The 23,513-nt window shown below is 55.6% G+C and overlaps 2 protein-coding genes across 2 annotated transcripts in view; one reads left to right on the forward strand and one right to left on the reverse strand.

Annotated features, from left to right (window-relative positions):
* Positions 1-6,901: 6,901 nt before the first annotated feature.
* Positions 6,902-10,819, reverse strand: LOC308262247 (uncharacterized protein C8orf90; the record flags this gene model as incomplete). Its single annotated transcript, XM_080694706.1, has 2 exons — positions 6,902-7,374; positions 10,753-10,819. The coding sequence occupies 2 exons, from the start codon at positions 10,817-10,819 to the stop codon at positions 6,902-6,904; spliced, it is 540 nt and encodes a 179-aa protein (XP_080550832.1).
* A 5,941-nt stretch (positions 10,820-16,760) lies between these two features.
* LOC308262248 (maestro heat-like repeat family member 5) overlaps positions 16,761-23,513 on the forward strand; it is a gene marked incomplete at both ends in the record, with an annotated part of 56,678 nt that continues 49,925 nt past the window's right edge. The window contains 2 exons of the mRNA XM_080694707.1: positions 16,761-16,840; positions 16,883-17,081. Coding sequence (XP_080550833.1) covers positions 16,761-16,840; positions 16,883-17,081 — 279 coding nt within the window. The remainder of the gene's footprint in view (positions 16,841-16,882; positions 17,082-23,513) is intronic.

Genomic DNA, 23,513 nt, shown 5'->3' on the forward strand with positions numbered 1-23,513 from the left:
GAGGTTCAGTGACCAGTAAGAGAGGCCGGGTCTGGGGTGCCCTGGGAGCCCAGGCTGACTCTGAGTGAGGGAGGACACAGCAACAGGACAGCTCCCCAGACCGCACAGCTGGAGCTGGAACTGGGCACTCACGGTCTCGCTCAGGGACTTCACCAAGGTCATCAGGACTGGGGCCCGGTGGGTTGGGGCTGGAGCCGCCCATAGGTCAGGAGGCTGAGAAGGGATGCAGGAAGAGTCTACAAGCGGCACTCCGGGCTCCACAAAGGCTGTGTTGCAGGAGGCTTGGTCTGCAAGGAGCCAGACTGGAGCCAGAGTAGGGTAGCAGGTCTCTGTGTTCACCGTGAGGCCCAGGGAACAAAGCTCTGGGTCTGAGCCCATCATCATACAGACTATATAGCCCCAGAGAGACAGGTTTTGATTGGATCGATAACAGGTAGGGTACCAATGTGGCGGCTCGGGGCAGGTCCTGTTTCTGCTTTCTGGGCTAGTTTTCCTGTATCAGCTCCACACAGCCAGGACTGCGTGGCACCATCTTGGGCCCCGGGTGGCTGGAACTGGGTGGCGTCATCTTGCTGAACTTAGCTACCTTATCTTGTGGCCTTAGCTGCCTGGAGAGCTGTTTTGTTCATCTCAGAGGAGCACCTGCTAAGAAAGTTTTATTCTTCTATCTTGTCCCTAGACTTTAATCAAGAGTCATCTTCAAGGACATAGCCGGGCCGGGCGTGGTGGCGCACCCTTGTAATCCCAGCGTCTGGGAGGCTGAGACAGGAGGATCGCAGTTGGTGGATAGCCTCAGCTACTTAGTGAGGCCCTTTGCAACTCAGTGAAACCCAGTTTCAAAATAAAGAATAAAAAATAGGTCAGAGGGTGCAGCTCGGAGGTCAAATGCCTCTGGGTTTTATCCCCAGACCCGCTTAAAAAAAAAAAAAAAAAAAAGGACATAGCTGGGCCCTGCCTCAGGTGCTCTAGGATGAACCAATGGTGCCCCTAAGCTGCCCTAAAATAAAATGTTTAAAAGAGGACGGGGCCGGGCTGGGGGCCGGGCGTGGTGGCGCACGCTTGTACTCCCCGCGCTGGGGAGGCGGAGACAGGAGGATCGCGCAGGTTCGAAGCCAGCCGGCTGGCTTAAGACCCTGTTTTCAAATAAAAATATAAAAAATAGGTGTCTGGGAGTGTAGCCCGGAGGTAGAAGGGTTTCCAGGAACCCCAGTACCACAAAAAAAACACAAGAGGATGGGGGTGTAGCTCAGTGGCAGGCAGAGCGCCCTGGGGTTCATCCTCGGCACTGCAGTGGGCGTGGGGAGGGGAGGAGAAAGGCCCAAACCCCATCAATAACCAAGCTGATGTCAGACCTGAGGCTGACTTCAGAAATGAAAACCTGAGTGGAGTTAAAATGCACAACAGGCAGAGCCCCCTCCCCTCCCCATCCGCCCTCTGGGTCCCGTGCTGGAGCAGCCCCAGGCCCACAGGGTAGCCCTGCTATCGAGCCCCACCCCAGAGCCCAGCCGCCAGCCCTGGGGGTGCTGGGCCAGAGCGCCCCTGGCTGGGGCTCCGCCCGCGGGCTTGGCAAGCGTGGGCGCCCTTCTTCTCGCCCCTTCCCCAGCGATAAGTGGCGGCGTTTAGAAAGTGTCAACTCTTCCCAGCTGTTGTTGCCAAAAAAAGGAAGACGAAAAAAAAGAAAAGAAAAAAAATCCCTCCTGGTTTCAAGGAAACTCACAACAACTTTAGAGAAACTTGCGACCGTGATGGATGCGCTCACTCCCTGAATATTCAACAAGGGCCAGAGGCCTCCATTTGTCATCTGCATTTTGGAGCTGCCGGGAGTGGGCGGCCGGGGGACCTGTTCTGTTCGGGCCTGGCATGGTTCCTCCTCGGGCCACTCCGGGCTTCCTGAAAGGAACCGTCTTTTATTTCTCTTTATTCCCAGGAATAATGGCTCTTGACATAAACGACTCCCGCTAGCAATTAGCCGTGATTAATGTACAAGTCGCTGCAGAAGCAGAGGAAGCGCGGGAGGGGTGGGCGACGCACGCACAGCCATGGCTTTGGAAGCCTGTGCCGCGCAGGGGCCGAGGAGGGAGCTCCCTGGGGCTTCTCCAAAGCTCTCAGCCCAGCACCGGGCAAAGGGCGTGGGCTTCCAGGAAGGACGGCGGGCTGGAGCTGGGACTCTAGCTGCCAGGGGCACATTGGGCGGGCAGCCCCAGCCGACCCTGACAGCTAAGCGCTGTCCTTTAGTACACACCCTGGTCCTCTGAGGCGTCACCCGCCACAGGCTGGGGAGTCCGCTGGGCACCCAGAGCCCAGACTTTGCCAGTGGTGGTTCGTGCCTCAGTCTCTGTGAGACCACCTATTCCAGGGCTAGGGTATCTTCATGCATGCCATACTTGCCCAGCCCCCACTGCCCCTGGGGGAGTCCGTTCTCACCCACCCCCCTCCTGGCACTGTGGGAGACCCAACACATGCCTCAGCACCAAAATACCCTGTAAAACTCCATGCCACCCCCACCTCGCTGGGGAGACGTGCCCAGCCTGCTCAGAGCACCCCTGCCTGGTCCACATCTGCCCCTGAGATCCCTGTTCCTCTCCCGGGGCCACAGAGGAGGTGGGACGCCTGGCTGTTGGCTCCTCTTCTTAATTTAATTTCAGGGCTCGTTAGAGCTCCATAATTAACGGGCCAGGGGAGCACTCATCACCCCAGCAACAGCCCAGACATCCCATCTGGGCCTGAAATGGGCCTCAGCCGTTCCTGTTTCCTGCCAGGCACGGCCCCCACCGCAAAGAAAGCTGGCCTGGGAGGATGTCTGTGGGCCCATTTCACAGATGAGACCAGCGGCTTGCACCTAGATAGCCTCTTTCCTGGCTCAGCCTGAGTCTCCAGCGGGCCCTGTGGCCCTCCCATGAGCCCCTCGGGCTCCCCAGGCCAGCTCCCAGATCAGTGCATAGAAGGCACCCTGCCCAGGCTCTGGCGGGGCAGTTTCTAGAGGGCTCAGAACCCCTTCCCTCCTCCCTCCTCTGAGTTCACATCTCTCAGGAAACCCCATCGGCTCCACCTTCCAAGAGTCCCCTAGTCCCACGCCCTCGCCATCGAGGCGGGTCCCCAGCCTCGATGGCCAGCCCAGCTCTCCACCCCAGCCACGAGCATCTCCCAGGTCTTCTAGATGAGGCCTCAGCCTTGCCCGCTGCCCCCACTGAGGAGCCTCTTTATACATGTCTTCCTAATGTGTCCCCAACGGAATTTCATTTCCACAGATGCCGCATGTGTATCTGTGCTTTGGGCGCACAGAGTAAGATGCCTTCAGCCTCCTGGACCGGATGCTCTAGGGCTGGATCCCCCTCAGGAACGCCGTGCTAACCATTAGTGAGGTCACGTGCTTTCTCTGCTCCAGGCCCCCCTGGGCTGAGGGTCAAGCCCAGGACCCGTGGTAGCCGTCACCCTCGCTCCTGCCCACGGTGCCTCCCAGACTGACACTCTCTACTGCGCCCTCCACCTGGGGTCCCCACCCCAATGCCTTCCATCCCTCCCCTCTCTGAGTGCCCTGCCAGGTCCCTCCCCTGGCCTCCATGCCCCCCCTGCCCTGGAGGCACTCTATAGAGGCTCTGGCAGGAGGAGGGCGGGGCTCCCATCCTGCACCCTGAAGGCAAGAAAGGCAGGGCTGGGGCCGTGTTCAGGGGGGACCTTCCTCCTGCAGGTGCAGGGACGGCAGGAAGAACCCGGAGCCACACAGGTTCGCCCCTGTGCGGGCACATGCTGCCGTTCACAGCCTCCTCCATCCCGGAGGCTCACAGCCTCTCATTCTACAAAGGAGGGAACTGAGGCCCAGAGACAGCAGCCACTCTGCAAAGCCACAAGCGGGGCCCTAAGACAGCCGGGTGTGGGAGGCACGGGCCCCGCCCGCAGGGCCTGTGCTGGGCTGGGGCTGCCCCGCTTTCCCATAAGGGCCCACGTTTCATGTGTCTCTGGCCCATGCAAGGTGCAGCTGCCAGGCCTGTGTCAGTCAGGGGACACTGGTTACACTGAAGAGGCAATAGCCCCCAGTCTCAGGGGCTCGGTTCTCCCTCCTGCGGCAGGCCTCGCCCCAGGCCAGCTCCAGGACTCCACGACAGAGGAAAAGAGGGCTCTGTGGCCCCGCCCTGGCCTGAACGCTTTGGGCCTTGTGCAGTGTCCAGCAGAGGTCAGCAGAGGTCACCGCCGGTCGCCAGCTGAGCTCAGGGGCAGGGAGGAGCAGCGGGCCCCAGGGGAGCCCCTCAATTAGCAGCCACTCAATTAATCCTCCATCGCAAAGTCCAACGCAATCAATTTGGGGAGCCGGTCGACACCGTCACACAGTAATTAGGAACAACCCTCAACTCCGGGCTTCCTTTGAAGATTGTAATTGCAATTAATTAAACATCCTCTTTGCTCCTCCGAGTCCATTTCGAGGAAACTGGAGTGGAGGGGTGGGCGCATTCCCAACCCCCGATCCTAGCAGCCAGCAACCAGAAGGGGACCCACAACCCAACGCATGCCCTCCTCCACGCTGGCTGCACACCGTGTCCAGAGGAAGAGGCCCACGCCCGGACTCCGCTAGCACTCCACTAGCAAGGTGCTACCCAGCACGGTCTGAAAGTGTTAACTGAGCACCCACTGGTGCTGTTCCACAGTAAATGCCCTACAGGACAGCTGCCCTGGAGGGGTGTGCTGACGGCTGTGAGGCTGCATGAAGACGGGCAGCCTGGGCCAGGGGCATGAGCAGGACCGGGGAAGGTGGCTCCACTCTGGACAGGGAGCGGCGGCCAGCTCCGGACAAAGACAAGGGCAAGCAGGAGCTACGTTTATAAAACAACTCTGTGTGGAGAGCTTTATATCCCAGCCCACCACCCCGCCCATGGGGCTGCACCTCAGGGTGTCGGGAGGCCCGCCCCAGGCCACACAGCTGCCCACAGCAGGACCCAGTGGGCTTCTGACTCCACAACCCTGAGACTGAGCCAAGAGCCGTCTGGTGTTAGGATTAGATAGAGAGGGCCCCGTGAAGCGCTCATAAACTGGCATTAGGAGTTGCTATGACTGAGCCCTGAGGCTGGTAATCCTGGCCGTCAACTGGGTCATCTGGGTGGTGGCTGGAGGGAGTGGGTCCCGTGCGGCCTTGGGGTTATATATATGGTTCCTCCTCCCCGGCTCACGTTCTTGCTTCCGGCCGCCATGCCCTGAGATACGCAGTCCCCGCCTCACGAGGACTGAACCCAAAAGAAGAAAATAGATAAACACGTAAGAAAATCAATCTTCTTCCCTCTGAATGACACCGTCAGCCTTTCAGTTATAGCTGAAGAACGCTGACCGGAATGCCCTCTCAGCCCCAGGAAGGCGCTGGACCAGCTACACGAGGCGGCAATGTCGTGGGAACACGTGCCCCCTCCCCACAGGGCTGTCACCGCACCTGGGGCCAGGACCTGACCCGCACATCCTGCAACCTGGGAGCCGCAAGAAGGCTCTGTCGCTGTTCCTGTTTGCGGAGACTGATGGCCGAGGTCGCCAGGCCAGGGGCAGGGGCCCCGTGTTCCAGCCCGTCTTGCTGTGCCCCCAGGGGTTGCCATGCACCCACCCAAGTGGAAGCCAGGGCCCGGTGTCACCATCGGCTTGACTGGTAGCCGCAGTATCCAGCCAGAGCAGCAGGCTTGCCTGGAAAGACGGCAGAGCCCTCTAGGAAGGCAGCAGGGGGAGGGCGGGCTAGGTAAAGTGGCCCAGGGTCAGGATCTCTGACTGCAAGGAAGGTTTTCCTCCAATTTCCAAAAATAACCTGAGATTCTGTTCTTACAGTGCAGGCATCATAAGACTGACTCGAAGGCCAGACAGCTAGAAGAGGCAACAGCACCAGAGTGGAGGGAAAGTACCCCCAAGGGAAGTGAGACCAAATACACCTCGAGCATCCCAGCAGCCATGGCAAAAAGGGCAATGTGCTGGGGGCTTGGTCGGGCCAGTGAAGGTGGAACAGGGGAGGCAGGACTGCTTCTCCTCAGCCTGGGCCTCCCTCTCCAGAGATGAGCATTCCCTCTCCAAACACCTCTCCAGCAAAACCAAGCAAGAGTTTGGAAAAATCTCTTCTCACCACCGCTTAGGAAGCTATAAATAACTGCAACTCCTGGATTCGAAGGCAAAAAGGGGGGAAAGCCTCTCCGGCTGCTTCTGCAGCTGAACAAGTCTGCGGCCTCCAGGCGGTTCCCCTGCGCCTGGAATCCACACGCCCCCGACAAGTGGAAGTCTGTCCTGTCTCCAAAGGTCACTGGTCTCCCTGCTTGGCACCCTGCAGATCGGAAGAGGGAGCCCCCAGGCCACGTGGGCCCTGCCTGCAGAGGCCACGGTAGAGGCGGGCTCTGCCTGGGTTTGTCACCCGCAGAGGCAGGCTGCCCCGCATGGACGCCTGGCCGCCTGCACTTTCCGGGCTCTGTGAACTCTCTCAGCCCCACAGGGGGACCAGGAGGCAGGTCTTACAAAGCAGGGGGCCAGTGGGCCTGAAGGAGGGCGGGGAGCCCCCTGTCGCCCCCCGCCCATGCCAAGCCCCTCATGGGAACGGGAAAGCTACAAACTAATACCCACAACCAGGACAGGCAAGGCCCCAGGGAGACAGCGCTGCGAGGGGGCTCCCCACCTCCCTCCCACCCACACACACCTAACAGGTCCACTTGCCACTGACGCCCGCCCTCCCGCGGCCGGCCGGCCTGGGTCACCATCTCCACCTCTCGCTCTTGGACTCCCACACTTTCAAGGCCATGGGGCCATCCCGCTCCACTCCCCGCTCACTGCCTGGCCTGGTGTCCTGCTGCAATGGAGCCTGCTCCGTCCAGCCCACCCACCCTCCCCAGGGGCCTCTGCGACGGCATCTGTCCAGCTGGCAGAAAGCACCTTGGCGAGAAACCAGACCCTTTATTCACTCCCGCGGGCCGCAGGGGCTGGCCCAGCCCGGGCAGCCAGCCTCGGGCCCTGGGAAGGGGGCGGCGGGGCCAGGCCCCAGCAGCAGGAAGCCAGGGGGCTGGCCAGCGCCCGCGCTCACCATACTGAGTGCCAGCTGCTCCAAGCGCCGCTTGCGCACGGCCGCCTGCGCCGTGGCGTGCAGGGGTCTCAGCAGCGTGGGCGGCAGGGCGCCGGGGCCCCGCAGCAGGAAGTCAAAGCCTGTGCGGTCCTGGGGGTCATAGAAGAGCGGCCCCCGGGCCGGATCGGGCCCCGGAGGCCAGGCGAACGGGAAGGGCAACGTGAAGTCCTCGGTGAGCATGCGGATGGCAAAGTCGTCCTCCTTGCCCAGCGCGCGGTACGCGCGCCCGATGCCGCGGAAGTGCGCCTCCCACAGCTGCACGTCCCCGCCGTAGATGTCCGGAAAGCGGGGCTCCTGGGGAGCCGGGGGTCCTGCAGCCAGAGAGGGGACAGTGAGCCCGGCCAGGTTCAGGAGCTCCACCGGCGCGGGCCCGCTCTCCGCCCTCATCTGGCCCAGAGGCTGGGGCGCAGAGGTGGAGATGTGGAGGGGCGATCCAATGAGGGGCATAGAAACCTCACAGCTGGCCAAGACACGGCCACGCAGCGAGCCCTGCAGCCCTCGGGGACAGCACCAGCGTGCTGTGAAGCGCCATATAAGAGTCCCAGCACTGTTACTTGGGCAGAAACTTCCAGGTGGGGACGAGGCTAGTTTGGTGCAGGGACTGTGCAAGCGCAGATGTTGGGTTTGCCCAGCAGGCAGGTGTGTGGGACACGAGATGAGGCACTGAGCTGAGCGTCCTGTCCACTTCCAGTGCTGTGGCTGAGGTCTCACTGGAGGTCAGGCCATCCCAGGCAGGCGAGGGTCAAGTGAGGGCCAGGACGGGGCTCAGTGGAGGGACGTGCAGGGAGGACACAGCTGGCCTCGGAACCCCTCCCCGGGCAGGAGTCGCGGGAAGGCGCCCGTCCCACGAGCAGGCTCTGGACCTCGTTGTGAGGGCTTTCTGCAGTCACGTCCAGCAGACGCAGCGCTCACTCCCAGAGCTACGTGCCATGCCTGTCCTCACGCCACCTGAGGAGCCCGTTGCCTCAAAGCTCGCTCCCGGCCCCCAGAAGGCCAGCCAGGCTGTACCCCACACCCCACCCGGGCTGCCGCGCCCCACGCAGGAGAAACTCCTTTGTACTTTCCCCAGCTGTTCATCAGACATTCTCCGCTCTGGGGATGCCAAAGTGGGCCAGGCAGCACAAAGCCCAGGGAGCGATGTAGACGGCTCAAAGGTGGACTCAAGACAAAGGCCAGGCAGCTCCCCAGCAGGATGTGAGGCCTGGGGGGAAGGACAAAATGGCACAGGGCTCCAACCCCAAATTCTCAGGCCCTTTCCCCAATGTCCCCGGGAGGGAGACATTCAGCCTTTGTAGAGCTGAGGGTCCAGGCCCAGAGAGGTCACCTTGGGAGGCCAAACTCAAGGCTGAGCTGAGTGGTCGCTTTCCACTCTGCCACAGCCCCGGCTCCATTAGAATGACTAATTCTCCCACACAGAAGGCCTCACTTCTAGAAAATGGTTACCACCAAACCTGTCCTGCTTCCCTGGCGAATAAGATGGGATTCCTGACCTATCTTATCGCTGGAAAATACTTTCTGGGGTCAGGACCTCGGACAGCACCAAGAGGTGTTCAGCAGATGCCCAGCGAGGCGCAGAGCATGGGCCAGGCCAGCAGAGGGCTCAGGGGCTGTTGTTCTGAGCACCGTGGACAGCGCCTGCATCCCTGTGCCTGGAGCCTCGGTCCTCAGGGGGCCAAGGTGGGTGCCTCCTCCTGCACCTCCTCCAGACAGCAGCTGAAGGTACCAGGCTAACCTGGTGCCTGCCACTCGTACCGGCCAGTGGGGCCGACAGCCAAGGGCAGGGCCTCGGAGTTGCTGTGGATGCAGGGGTGGAGAAGCTTTGGAGGAGAAGTAGACTGGTTCTGAGGAGGGGAGAGGGCCACTGGGCCACCCCACCTCATCACAGCCTGGGCATGCAAGGAATGGCATTATCTGGCTGGCACTGCACCAGGCGAGCCTGGCCACTCTCTTGCAGGTAGGTGGAGGCATAGGGCATCACAAGACACCAGTGAGAGGACCAGGCAGGAGTCCAGGTGAGAGGGGCGGGGGACTGGGCCAGAGCGATGGGGAAGCGCTCAGACTTCACTATGTCTGGAGGCTAGGACCAGCTGGATTCGCTGATGTGTGGATGCAGCCGGTGTGATGTGGTGGGAACACACAGTTTTGTCTGTGAGGAAGGAGGCATCAGTGGCTGAGACGAGCTGAGGCTGAGAGGGGCTGCAGGTCATGATGGGGCTAAGAGGAGCAGGTTGAGCTGGGGGAGTGGGAGGTTTAATCGTGGACAGCTGATGCCTGTAGCTGGGCAAGGGAAGAGGCCAGCTGGCCCTATGAGTCTCCAGGCTGAAGGCAAACATTGGGAGGTGGTATTTAGAGCTGGGAAAGTGGGTGAAATCACCGAGGGAGGGAGAGAGAGAAGAGAGGAGGCTGGGAACGGAGCCTGGGGCCTCCGTCCTCACCAGGTCAGGGATGAGGAGCGACGAGGGGCCTGGGGGAGGTGGTGATGCGGGGTGTGGGGCTGCGGGGCCTTCGGGCTGAGTCATGTGCTGCCGTGGGTGAGTCAGAGGAGGCCCGGGGACTGACCCCAGATCTGGCAGCGGGAGGTCGTCGGTGACCTTGACCCAGCTGCTCTAGGAGGTGCTGGGAGCGGAGCCCGATCTAGCGGGTTCAAGAGCAGATGGGAGGGGAGGACTTGGAGGCGGCGAGGGTGGAGAACATTTTCAAGGAGTTCTGCTATAAATGGGGAACAGAGAAATAGGGCAGTCGCTAAGAGGGAAGTGGGGTCAAAGAGAGGAGGCATGGCCCTGTGCTTTCATCTTGCTGGGAACGGCACAGAGGGGAGTGCCAGGCTCGGGAGGGGAGAGCTGCGGAGCTGGGTGAGGGACGTGCAGGACGTCCTGGGTGGGGGCAGGCAGGTGGCAGAGCCAGGCACAGCGCTGTGGGAAGGACCCGAGTCCTCAAGGGCTCCGGTTTCTCAGCGTAATGGGGAGATGGCCGGCAGCTATGCCAAGGAGAGGCGCAGAGAGAGAAGGTGCCGGGCCGTTGCTAGGAGAGGGGCCAGGCAGGTGACGCAGGCAGGAGCTGACCTGGCAGGGGCACCGTGGGCTGGTCATGAAGGGAAGGCGAGCGCCCACTCTGCCAGCCGCATGGGCACAGGCGACGTGGACAATCTAGAAGTTTGCCAGTTTGTACAGGAAAAGGGCCTAAAGGGGCAGTGAGTGGGGCAGGGACAGGTGGAGGCCAAGGGGAGGCCGAGGGGAAGGCGCTGGGAAGAGAGACCCAGAGCCGCCTCTGGGCTGGGCGGGCAGAGAACGCGGCCGCCCGCCTGGCCACATGACCAGGCGGGAGAGGGAGGTGGAGGCCAGACCCTGGAGGAGACGCATCCAGGGAGAACAGTGGCTACACCGGGGTGGACAGGTTGATGGCCCCTCCAACCCGCGAGGGAGGGGACAGATTTAAAGGGCTTTGGGTAGGGAGGAGGGCCGGGAATCTGAGGGCTGTGGAGAAGCAGCCCCCGCCCAGGGAGCACTATTGGGGTGCAGCAAAGAGGGCCACCTCGGGGACAGGCTGAAGCCCCCAGCCTGGTCCTGCTGCCACTGTTGACTGCGTGGCTCAGCACAGCCCCCCGCGAGAAGAGAGAAGGGGTAGCTGCCGCCTGCACCCCAGTTCTGAAAACCCCAGGGCCACCGTACCGCACCCCCCCACCACCTCACCTGGCATGCTGACAGGGGGGAGGGGCAGGCCTGTGGGGCTGAGGTCCCCAGAGCAGGGGGAAGCCATGTCCACAGCTGGGGCCGGGCTTCTGTTTACCTGGCTGCCCAGGAGACTGGGAGGGGCTCCGAGGGGGGACAGAATCTTGCATTTAAAGGGGCCCCACCTGGAAGGCTGGGATCAGATCAGCTGACCTGGGGCACTAACTGTGGGTAGCCCTGCAGCCGGGCAAGGGAAGGGCCCCGGGAGTCTCCAGGCTAAAGGCAGACCTTGGGAGGTGGTATTTAGAGCTGGCAAAGTGGGTGAAATCACCGAGGGAGGGAGATGGGGAAGAGGGGAGGCCGGGCGTGGAGCGTTCTCTTCCCTCAGCGCCCTGCCCTACGCTCTGCAGGGCTCCTCCGCACTGCACCCAGTGGCCTTACAACTGTGAGCTCCCAGCTTCCCTGGCTGCTCAGAGACCTCCCACCCAGACTGGAGCCCAGGCCCTTCTCCTCTTGGCTCAGGTCCGCGTGGTCTCCACAGCCCCTGCCTGTATATGCCCAGAGAGCAGCCCAGGCCTCAGCCCAGCCTTAGCCAGCCTGTCCCAGTCGTGGGCACCATGGTTGCTCCCCAGTTTCTGTTCTTCTCTGTTCCCCAGAGAGCTAGGGTCAGCAGCTCCCAACTTCAGCAAGTCTAGCAGTGCCCTGACTTGAGTCACCAACCATGGGTCCCCCGAAGCAGATGCAGCATTGCTAGGGGGGAGAGACGAGAGACAGGAAGAGAAGAAAGCCCACGAAGGAGCCCGGGGGCAGCAACCACTGTGGGCCTCAGGCCACCGCCGCCAGGGCCACGAGGCACTGCCCCCAACCTCAGTGCTCAGCAGCCTGGGGTCCCCTCCTGACCCCTGAGGGTGCTCCTGAGGGGCGTGGACCCCCAACATGTACACATAGGCTGCAAGCAGGCCCAGAGGCAGGGATGACCTCGGGCATGGGTGAGCGTTGGTGCCCTTAGCTGGGCCCTGGGGCCCCTTGGAGAGAGGACCCCACTCTGACATCATGTAAACAAGCGGTGAGATCCCACCGGCTGCCCAAGGCTGTTACTGCAGCCACAGTGGGAGGGCTGAGACCCCTCCCTCAGATGAGCCGATGCTCCTCCCACCACCTTCAGCCAAGGGAAGAGACCTAGCGGGGGCTGGAGCTCCGAGGAGACCCTCACTCACTGTTGCCAGGGCAACCACCTCCCCGAGTCTCTATTTTCCTGTCTGCAAAATGGGTCTAAAGATGCCCTGCCCGAGTTTACAAGAATGTCAGAGTACCACTGAGAAGGGATGAGACAATAGCATGAAGCTGGACTTCACCCTGGTCATGACAAAGCCCCTCGCCCCTGAGAGCGGCTCCCTGCTCACCCCCACAGGAGGTCTGCCGCTGCGCCCTTGTGCACACGAGACGGGCAGGCTCAGTAGGATGGGAAAGCTCTCACTCAGGAGTGGGAGCTCAGACCACAGCGGAGAGGAGAGACCGCAGGAAGCCCAGAGCCTGCAGGGTCCTGCCTTTGCCTCTCTAGGCCCAGCTGTATGTGCCGTGGGGCTCGCTTTGGGTATGATTTTTGTGGAAGAACACTCCGGGAGACCTACGCCTTAAACAGTCTCATGCACAGTGCGACATTAAGTACCACTGCGCTCAGCAGCTCTCTAGAACTCACTCATCTTCCAAAGCTACGACTCTGCCCATCGGACAGCAGCACCGGCCCCAGCCTCCGCGGCCACCACTCCGCCCTCCACCCCTGCGAGCCTGGGATGCATCGTATACGTGAGGTCAGGCCTGATTTGTCCACAGCACCTGGCTCACTTCAGTGAGCACAAGGTCTTCCAGGTTCAGTCACACTGTCAAATAGGGTGGTTTCCCTTCTTTTTAAGGCTGGATAATAGTGCACCGCGTGCATAGACGCTTTCTTTTGCGTTCATCCATCGCGAGCCCTTGCTTTGTTTCACACCCTGGCTGTGCCAGTAGTGCTGCAGTGAACACAGTGAGATCCTGTCTCCACCCTTTGGGTGTATACCCAGAAGTGAGATTGCTGGATCGTATGGCACTTCTATTTTTAATTTTCTGAGAAACCTTCACACTGTTTTCTGTACCGGCAGCACCGTTTTACATTCCCGAAACAAGGTCCTGGGTTCCCCTTCTCCACTCCCGGTTGCCTTGGGGCTTGAGCGTGGCCGTCCTCACAGGTGCCGGGTGATGTCTCAGGGTTAGATTGGGTTCCGCTGGTGACCGTGAGGTTGGTACTTCGTGTCCCCGTTGGCCATTTGTCTGTCTTCTTTGGAGAAATGTCTGCTCCAGTCCTCTGCCTGCTTTCTGACTGGGTTATTTCATTTCCTGCTGAGTCTCAACAGTCCCTTATCTAGTTCAGCGACGGACCCTTTATCCGGTAGAGGGCTTCCAAGGACCTGCTCCCGGTCCATCGCCACCGTGGCGTTTTGTTGGTTGTTTTGGGAACATTTAGCCACATGTTGTCTCACATCTATTTTTGATTTGGGGGTTGTTTTTTCTTCGCCTGTGCTTTTGATTTCATACCCAAGAAAAATCAGTGCCAAGACTCATGGCAAGCAGCTCCCCCCTCCCCAGTTTTCTTCTAGGAGTTTGGCAGTTTGGGGTCTTAGGTTTAAATCTTCCGGGAGGAAGTCAGTTGGTCAACTGGGCCCTTGAGCCCCTAGGAAGGGAGGAGCCATGGAGGGGGACTAGCTGGGGACGGGGCACCGGTGCACACAAAGTCTCTCCTGTCCCCTCCAAAGGTAACACAGCCTCCACCATCCAGGACCATTGAAGGGGCATCGCAGAAATCAACACTATGGATGCCCAGAGCAACTGGGGTCTCCAGGGCAAATAGGAATGTGGCTTGGGGGGGGGAGCTTACGAAGAAGGCATAGTCCAAGAGGAGGGCAAGGGGTACACAGAGCCCAAGAGCCAACCTGGCTGCCTGGGAACTCTGAGGAACTGGAAGGGGCCAGAAGGGGGACCTAGGGAGAGGACAGGGGAGCCGCCCTGGCCTGCAGGGGGCCTGCGTAAGGGGGTAGGAAGTAGGGCCCCTTCCCAGGACACACGCCCCCTGGTCCCTGGCTGAAGGAGGGGCAGTTGGAAGAACAGGTCACTGCGGGGCCTCCAGGCCTGGGTAGCAGGCCCTGCTGGGCCTTGGGGCAGCCTCCCCACCCCATCCTCCCACCACAAGAGTCCTGTCTGGGTTCACAGCGCCACCTGCTGGCTTCTCGGGGAAGTTGAGGAGCCACAGAGGAAGACACTGAGGCAGGCCAGGTTCCACCAAGACCTGCTGCTACCCTGGGGAGGGGGGATCCGATGGCCCATGGGTCTGGTCCTCACCCTGGACTTGAGTGAGGAGCCTGAGTGTGAGCCCTGTTCCACTACTGATTGCTGCATGACCTCGGCCAGCTCTGGCCCTCTCTGAGCCTCACTCCAGTCCCTGGACAGGAAGCACATCTGGCCTTCAGGCTCTGAGAGGGGGTGACCACAAGGTAGGACGCCTTCATCCAGCAGGGCTTGAGGTGCTCGCTGACCGATCTCTGAGAGGTTCGCAGGGAGACAGACACGTGCCCTCACCCAGCCAGGGCCCTGTGGCCCTGACATTCGCCATTTTCTGTGGTGAGGAGCAGAAAGGGATGGTCAGGGTCAGATGCCGGGTCTGGCAGGTGTCCTTTTCTCACCCCAAGGTTGCCCCCTCCCGCCCGCTCCCTGTGCCGCTCAAAGCCGCGCCGGGATGAGCTCCCAGGTGCGGCGGAGTCGGGAGGCCGTGGGCGTCCGCCTGCCTGCTCTAGCCTGCCGTGACCTGCCGGGAGCTCTCCTTGCTGTACAACGTTCTTCTCGAGGAAGCAAGGTGCCCTTGCAGATTGCTTAGCACAATGAAATGTGAGCTAGCAGACACTGCAGGAGCCACGAGGGCCCACGGGGTGTCAGGAGGGTGTGCGGCCAGTACCTGAGAAGCTCCCGGACTCGCTCCCCGTGGCTCGGCCTCCCTCCTTATACCCACTCTTCCCTTGAGTCCTAAGGAAGGATGTGGCAGCCCTGTGAGCCTCCCACTGCTGGCCCCAGTCCAAGTTCCCAGAAGAGGGAACTGAAAGGCCCAGCTTTGTGAGCTGTCTGTCCATCAACCAGCTCGCCACTGGCTCGTGTCTGCCAATTCCTGTGGTGTAAATGTCCACCGCGGTTGTTTTCAAGTCCCCGCGAGACAACAGAACAGAGAGTTGGTGAGATGTTTGGGAGCTAACATCAGAGGGCCTTCCATCCACGCAGGCCACAGACAGGAGTGGCCGCCAGGGCGTGGATGGTTGTAGAAGCAGCAGGCAGCGAGCCTGGTGTTTAATGGAGTCTGCTGAAGGTTTCTAGGGCTGCCTTTAAAACCAGACCTCCAGTTCCTGGGACTTCAAGAATCAGGCGCCTGAGCCTGCTGGGGCTGGCTCCCGCACCCCCTGACCAAGGCCACCAGGGGAAATGGCCCCAGGAGCTGCACGGAGGTGCCGGATGAGGTAGGGGGCTCTCAGGAATGGAGGGGGCTGACCAGGTGCCACCAGCAGCTTCGCATGATCCTCTGCCCTTTGCGTGAAGGGCTCTCCTTCATCCATGGGCTTAACAAAATCTCATAGTGCCCAGAGAAGGACAGAACGTAAGCCTGGAGTTGCCAGGCAAACTGGGTGTCTTAGCGCGGGCTGCTGTAACAAGACACTGTAGCCCGGATGGCTTGTAAACAACAGGAGCTTACAGCTCACAGTTCTGAAGTCTGAAGTCCAAGGGGCCAGCGCCTCCAGGTTATAGACGGCGTGCCCCTCGCCCCTGTCCTCAGAGGCGGGAGCAGCCAGGGGGGTCTGTCAGTGCTCTTCCAAAGGGCTCCGATTTCATCTCTCCTTCCAGGTACAACACAAAACTGAGAGAAGCCATGGTCGCTGCAATGAAATGCTAAGAGACACAGATACTGCGCCTCACCCCTGCCTGCACCTCCGCGGCTGTCCCTCGCCAGTCTCCTGCCTTGTCTGGGTTTGGTTCTGGCCGGACCCAGGCATGCGGCCGAGTCATATAGGGCTGGTTTCCCATCCTCCCATCCTCAGGGAGCCCCAGACCCTGACTGCTCTCCACAGATGCCCCCTTTGGCCCTGCACTATCCGTCCAGACTTCCTGGACCCTCAGCCTGATGGCCCCTGACATGAAGGGCAGCCCTGCCTGCTCCCAACTGTGGCCCGGAGCCCTCTGGAGCACCAAGCATGGGGGGGGGGGTGAAGCCAGAGCACCCCAAAGCTGAGCGTGAGTCTCCAGCCTGGACGCTGGCCTCATTACCAGTGGTGACATTTGTTGTCATTTTGCGGAGCTGTCCCTGTCTGGGGCCAAGGCCACCTGGTTTGCCCCAGCTCTGGTTCTGAAGTCACAGAGCCCCTTCCCCCCCCCAGCCTCCCAGGCTCCATGAGAGCATCCCCACCCTTTATCCCGGCCTTCAGAGCAGCCAGGAACTGGGATTTACAGGTGCGTAGACAGTGTGCTCATGATTCATAGATGGGTAGACGGGAGAGAGCTAGCTGGATTGCATGCCTGCTCCCCACCCGGAGCCCAGGCCATCCTTGCTCCCGTTTATATAGCTGGGGACACCCCAGAGGTGTCCATGGCAGCGCATGGAGGGCATCCAGCACCTCCTGCGTGGACACCACAGCCTTGCCTTGAAGGGCGGCCTCAGCTCCAGCCCCTAGGCTACTGTCCACACAGGGGCCTGGGTCCGTCCAGCAGTGGCCACGCTGGGACAACTGAGGTCCAGAAGAGGAAGAGTCCAGCCCAAGGCCTTGCTGGGGACACAAGTGCACATGTGCACCAACATACGCACCTCCCTCCCCAGAACAATGTCTGCCGGGGGGGGGCCTTTGTGATCTCAAGGGTGAGGTCAGGGCCAGCCAGGGCGGGGGAGGAGCAGCGCCCAGAGATAGGGCTGGCCCGCGGCGTGAGGACAGAGCCTGCAGCCGGGCTCCTCCACACTGCATGCGCTCATGGATCCGCAGCCCTCGGAAAGGCCACAGAGCCGCGCCACGGCTGATAGGATGTCACCGGCCGTGCCCCACAACCCCAGGTCAGCTCAGCTGCCCTGAGGGCCCGCCCGGTCTCCCCACAGGTACCCTGGCCCCTCCACCTTCCAGGAAAGTGACTCCCTGCAGCGCAGCTGGGGATGCCCCAAGGACACACCTGAGGCTGAACCCCAGCCCTGTGCAAAGGTCCCCTGCTACCAGGAGAAGTGGGCAGATGTGGAGTGGGCCTCAGGACGCCAGTGGCCTGGGCATGGCAGAGAGGAGGCCCGAGGGAGGGGACCCAGGGTGAAGGGTCTCACTGAGTTGCAGAGGGCCTCACTAAGTAGCTGAGGCTGGCCACAAACCTGCAATTCTCCTTTCTCGGCCTCCCAAGTACTGGGATGACAAGCGTGTGCCACCGCGCCTGGCTAGGAAGTTTTGACCTGAAACAACTCCATCTCCCAAACACTCCTCCACGCCCCCTCGCAGGGGACCGTCTCCAGCCCCGGGTCCCCGGAACCCTCTGGCCTGCTTTCCCTCCACACAGCTGAACCTTTGGCAGACCGTCATAAAGACGCAGCGCGCAGCCCCTGGCGCCGGCTGCTCTCGCTCCTCATGAGATCCTTCAGAATCGTACTTACCAGGAATCCTGTCTCCTGCCGCTGAGTCACACTGTGGGTGTGAGGCGGTTATACATTCACTAGGTGAAGGACACTTGGATCCTGTCCCTTTTTAGCTATGATGAGCAAAGCAACTACTAACCACTGGTGTAGAGGTTTTCATGAGCATGTCAGGAGTGGGCGGCTGAGTCACATGGCCAGCGTCTCGCCCTGTAAGAAAGGGCGGACCCTTGTGCCTCCCACGGGGCGTCCGGGCTCTCCAGGCCTGCCAGCACTTGGCATCTTCGGTTTTTCTGATGTTAGCCCTTCCCATGGATGCACAGTGAGAGCCTGCAGTGGTTTTAGTTTCTTTTACCTCGTGAGAAATAATGCCGGGCACTTTCTTGTGCCTTTCTATCACCTGTTCCCCCTTTGCCGGGTGCCGGTTGAAATCTTTGGATGCGTCTTGTGGATGGTCTGTGGGCTGGTTTGGTGCTGAGGGTTCTTCGTACATCCCAGACGTTGCCCCTCCAGCCCTGCAGCTCACCTTTCCACTTTTTATGAATATCTTTCAAAAAGAAGAGGTTCTTCATTTTTATGAAGTCCAGTGTATTAGTTTTTCTCTTACAAGTAAGGCTCTGAGGTCACAGCTATGAAATCTTTGTTTCGCTCAAGGTCATGAAGATTCTTATGTATTGTCTTCTAGAAGCTTCAGCAGTTTGGGTTTTGCTTTCCTCTCTGTATTCTATTCTGAGTTAATTTTTGCATAGGGTGTGAAGATAGATTGAGGGTTATTTTTGCATGTGTACATCCAATTGTGGTACCATATGCTGAACTATCCTTTCTTAATCGAAGTGTATTTGCACCTTTATAAAAAAAAAAACATGAATTGGCCTTATACATGTGGATCTTTTCTGCTTTAGTTTATTTTCATTGGTGCATTATAATTATACATAATAGTAGAATTTGTTGTTATATATTTGTACACACATGTAACATAATTTGGTCGACTTCATTCCCCAGTATATGTGTGGGTCTTTTTCTAGACACCATGCTCTGTTCCATTTATTTATATTTCTGTTTTGATTGATATACTGCCTTCGTTACTGTAGCTTTATAAATGTTGAGATCAGTCCTCCAGTTTTTTCTTCTTTAAAATCACTTTTGCTGCCTGTAATTCTAGTACTTGGGAAGCTGATACTTAAAGCCAACTTCAGTGACTTAGCAAGGCCCTCAGAAACTTGGTGAGACTCTGTCTCAAAAAAATTTATAATCACTTTTTGTGCTCTGCTATTCTTTTACCTTTCCATATAAATGATTTTTTAAAACAGTTCATTTGTTCACACAAAAAATGCTGCTAGGATTTTAATTGAATTTGCATTGAATATTTATAGAAAAATTTAAAAATTGACATACTAATAATAGTGAATCTTTCAATCCATGAACATGGTATGTCTCTCCACTTACTGGTCTTCTAGGTTTCTTTCAGCAATATGTTGTAGTTTACATAATATGGATCTTGCAATAATTTGTTAGATTTACATCTAAATATCTCATGATATCTTTAGTGCAATTGTCACAGTATCTTTTTTAAATCTCAGTTTCCAATTGTTAGTATACAGAAATGTGTCTGCTTTTGTATGTTGACAAAATTACAAATTTTCTGAACTCACCTTTTAATTCTAGTATCATTTTTGTAGATTCCTTGGAATTTTCCACTTAGATAAAAATGTCTTCTACAAGCAGAATGTGTTTCTTCCTTTACAGTCTGTTTGGCTTTTATTTTTTTTTTTTTGTTATGACTTTTTGCATTGACTACGCCCACATTCCAATGTCAAACAAGAGTGGTAAGAGCTGGCATTTTTGCCTTATTCCCAATCATGTGGGAAAAACCTTTAGTCTTCTATCATTAAGTGTATTAACTGTAGAATTTTTACAAATGTCCTTATCAGGCTGAGGGTGTTCCCATAATTCTTGTTTTTATTGTGATTAGGTGTTCAATCTTGTCAAATGCTTTCTCCACATCTATTGAGATGATTATGCAATTCTCTTTATTAGTCTGTCAATATGGTGAATTGCACTGATTGATTTTCAAATGTTCAACCAACCTTGCATTCCCAAGAGTAGCCCACTTGAACATAATGGGTGAGCATTTTTGTACACTTTCGATTCCTTTGTTAAGAAAGTTTGTGTCTGAAGTATATTAGTGTATAGTGTTTTGGTTTGTTTTGTTTTGATTTTGTAATGTGGTTGTATGATTTGGGTATCAGGGTAATGCTTGCTTTGCAAAATGAGTTAGGAAGTATTCAATTCAAAATTTTCAATTTTCTGAAAGAGTTTTGCAGTAGTGGTATTATGTTTTCCTCAACTGCTCGGTAAAATTGAAGTCATTGGGCCTAAAGTTTTTTCATGGAAAGATTTTCAACTATAAATTATTTTTCATAATGTATATAGGACTATTATTATCACTTAATTCTATTTTTCAGGAGTTGGAATTAAACCCAGGGATTCTACCTCTGAGCTATACCCCCACCCCAGCCCTATTTTGAAACACGGTCTCACTAAGTTGTTGAGGGCCTCACTGAGTAGCTGAGGCTGGCTGTGAACCTGCGATCCTCCTGTCTCAGCCTCCCAAGTGCTGGGATTACAAGTGTGCACCACCACACCCGGCGGCCATGTGTATTTGAAAAGGATGTGTATTCTCCTGTTAGACCATTCTAAAAATTGCAGTTAGGTATCATCAATTAAGAGTATTGTTCAAGTCTTCTACATCCTGACTGATTATTTCTTTACTTATCCTATCAATTATTGAGAAAAGGCTTGAAATCTTCAACTACGATTGTTGGCTTGTCATTTCACCTTGTAGATATATCTTCTTTAAGTATTTTTTGAGGTTTTGTCAAAAGATTCAGGAACATTTATGATTGTTATGTTACCTTAATAAGCAACTTCTTTATCATTCTGAACTGATTCTCTTTTTCTTTTTACAGTATTCTAAATATATGTTGTCTAAAATTAATATAGCAACTCTCGCTGTTGCTAGATTGATATTAGTATGGTATATTTTCGTCCTTTTTAAATTTTATTTTGTACTGGAGGCTGAGCCCAAGGGGCATTCTACCTCCAAGTTATACACCCAGCCCTATTTTATTTTTTTCTTTTAAAACAAGGTTTCACTAAGTTGCAGAGGATCTCACTAAATTGCTGAGACTGGCCTTGGACCAGCCTGTCTCAAGCCTTCTAAGTACTGGGATTCTAGGCATGAGCCACCATGCTTGACTCATCCTTTTATTTTTAATCAATTACTATCTTATATTGCAACTATATTTATTTTAGTTAACAAATACTCAACTCTGCTTTTTTATTCAACTTCACAATCTCTGCTATTTGATTATGTTTAAATCACTTATGTTTAATGTGACTATTAATATGATTTGATATTAACCTACATCTCTCATAGACATTCTATGTTTTGGGTTTTGTGTTGTTTTATCTTTGGTAATTGCTCTAGGGTTTATAGTATATAATACTTATTTCAGGCTACCTTAAAGTCATATTTACCATTTTACTTGGAGTATAAGAAGCTTAAATTTTTTTCCTAAATTTCTCCTCTGATGCTATAGTTGCTATATATTTTTACTATTTGTTCTAAACCCATGAAGCGTTATTAATTTTACTTTAGATCTGATAAATAAGAGGCATTTTCTGTTTGCCTGCATAGTCACCACTTCCGTGTCCTCTTCTTTCATCTGGTGTCATTCTCCTCTTGCCTGAGAGATTTCCTCTGACATTGTTTTTACTGCAGATCTTCTAGTGATGAGTTCTTGTGGGCTTTGCATTTGTGAAAACTTTCTTATTTTACCTATGCCTTTGAAAGGTGTTTTCTCGGGGTATAGATTTCTAACTTGATAGGTTGCTGACGGGCCCTTTTTTGGGTTTTTTCCTGTTTCTTTCAGTGATTTAAAATGTTACCTCCATTTATTTTATGTTGCATTGTTTCTAACAAAAACTACACTGTCCTTCTTTATTCCTTTTAACGTCTTTTTTTCCCTTTGACTTGTATGTATGCATGTATGCATTCTTAGATTTTCTCATATTGATTTTAGGTAATGTTATTTTACTGTGATTTTCTGTTATTTTCCTCGTGTTTCTTTTGCTTGGAATCCATTACGATTTCTGATTGTGTAAATTTATAGTTTTCATCATATTTGAAAAGTATTCCGTATTATTTCTTCAGATTCTGTGTCTGTCCCCTTCCTTCTCCATTGAGGACTCAAGTTACAGATGCACCTTGACATCTGAAGCTGTCCCCGCTCAACGGTGCTCTGCTCCATCTTCTTCTGTCTTGTTTTGTTTTCCATCTGTGTTTCCTCTTTCGGATCCTTTCTGTTGGTCTTCAAGCACACCAACCTTTCCTTCCATAGTGTCTCATCTGCTGGTAAAGTCGCCCGTGGCATTCTTAATCTCAAGTGTGATTTTCATCTTTTATCTTTCCATGTCTCTCCTTAGCATGCTTATCTTACTCTACTAAGTAGAGCAGATAGAATATAACTATAGCTGGTCTGATGTTCTTATCTACTGATTCTGTCATTTCTGTGTTGGTTTTGACCAGTCAGTAATTTTTCCCCTTATGATGGGTCATATCTTCTTGCTTCTTCACATGACTCTGGTAATTTAGGGGGGGGGGCACTTGGAATGTAACCCACGGGCATTGTACCTCTGAGCTTCACCCCCAGCCCTATTTTTTATTCTTTATTTTGAAACAGGGTCTCACTGAGTTGCAGAGGGCCTCATTAAGTACCTGAGGCTGACCACGAACCCAGATCTTCTGCCTCAGCCTCCCAAATGCTGGGATTACAAGTGTGCGCCACCAAGCCCGGCTTTATTCTTTATTTTGAAATAAGATCTCACTAAGTTGCGGATGGTCTCACTAAATAGCTGATGCTGGCCACAAACCCTGATCCTCCTGTCCCAGCCTCCCAAGTACTAGGATTACAGGGGGGCACCACCACGCCCAGTACCTCTGGTAAATTTTGACTGAAAGCCAGACATCTTGAATTTAATTTGTTGAGTATTGGATGGATATTCCTTTACTTTTTATATATGCTTGAACTTTGTTCTAGGACACAATTAAATTCTTGAACATGGTTTGGTCTTTTTTGAGACTTAATATAGAGCTTTGTAGGGAGAGCTGAAACATCCTCGTTCAGTGCTGATTTCCTTCCATTACTGAGGTAACAACATCTAGAGTCCTCTTCCCACTGCCCTGTGGACTATCAGGGTTCCCACTGTGGCCCGTGTGGGTTCCAAGTGAGCGCCTGGACTTTGGCATGGTTCTTCTCACTTGCACTTAGGACAGATGAAGGGGACTGCAATTGCCAGAACTTCCTCCCTCCCTGTGTCTTCCCTGAAAACTCCAGCCACACTGGCTTCACAAACTGTCACCTCCACTTGGAACAGGAGCTTTGGGCTTCCTCAGTTTCCTCCCCCTGCACTGGACACTGGAAACCATCCCAGCAGCTGGCTGTGGCAATCTGAGACACACCTTGCTGGCGTCTCCTCTCTCGGGGATCGCCGTTCTGTCTGTTGGGGTACGATGTCTCCTGGCCATGATTTCGTGTATTTTTCCCAGGCTTCGGTTTGCTGAAGGCAGGAGGATGAACCGGGGCCTGGTGGCTCTGGCTTGGTGGAAAGCATCAGTGTCCTCCCTGCCATTTGGGGGTCTTTGGGATTTTCTCTGGGTGCAACAAGGACCCAGGGGAGGTAACTGAGTGGTGTGACTGACACACATCTTTTACATGGTGGAACAAGTGGATACATAAAACGCGTGGCCAGAGCTGCCCCCTATGTGCCCAGCCTTACTCATTACATCTGCCGACTGCTTTTCCTGTCTGCTGACGTGTCCCAGGTGCCTAGAGCAGCCCGCACCAGGGAGTGCTGGGACGCGAGGACTGAGGTGAACGGGCACTGAGGCCATGCGTGGAGGCAGAAGCTCACCATTAGGCTCCTGTAGAGGGGGCTTAGTGAGGGAGAACTGCGCTTGGGCTGCACCCCAAAAACAAGGATGCCTTCTTGTTTTGCTTCTTGATGGCAACTGACAAGTTGAGGGAAACTTTTCTCGTGTTTGCAGGAGAACAGG

Source organism: Muscardinus avellanarius (genome assembly GCF_963383645.1).
Source record: "Muscardinus avellanarius genome assembly, chromosome: 4".
In the NCBI taxonomy this organism is placed as follows: Eukaryota; Metazoa; Chordata; class Mammalia; order Rodentia; family Gliridae; genus Muscardinus; species Muscardinus avellanarius.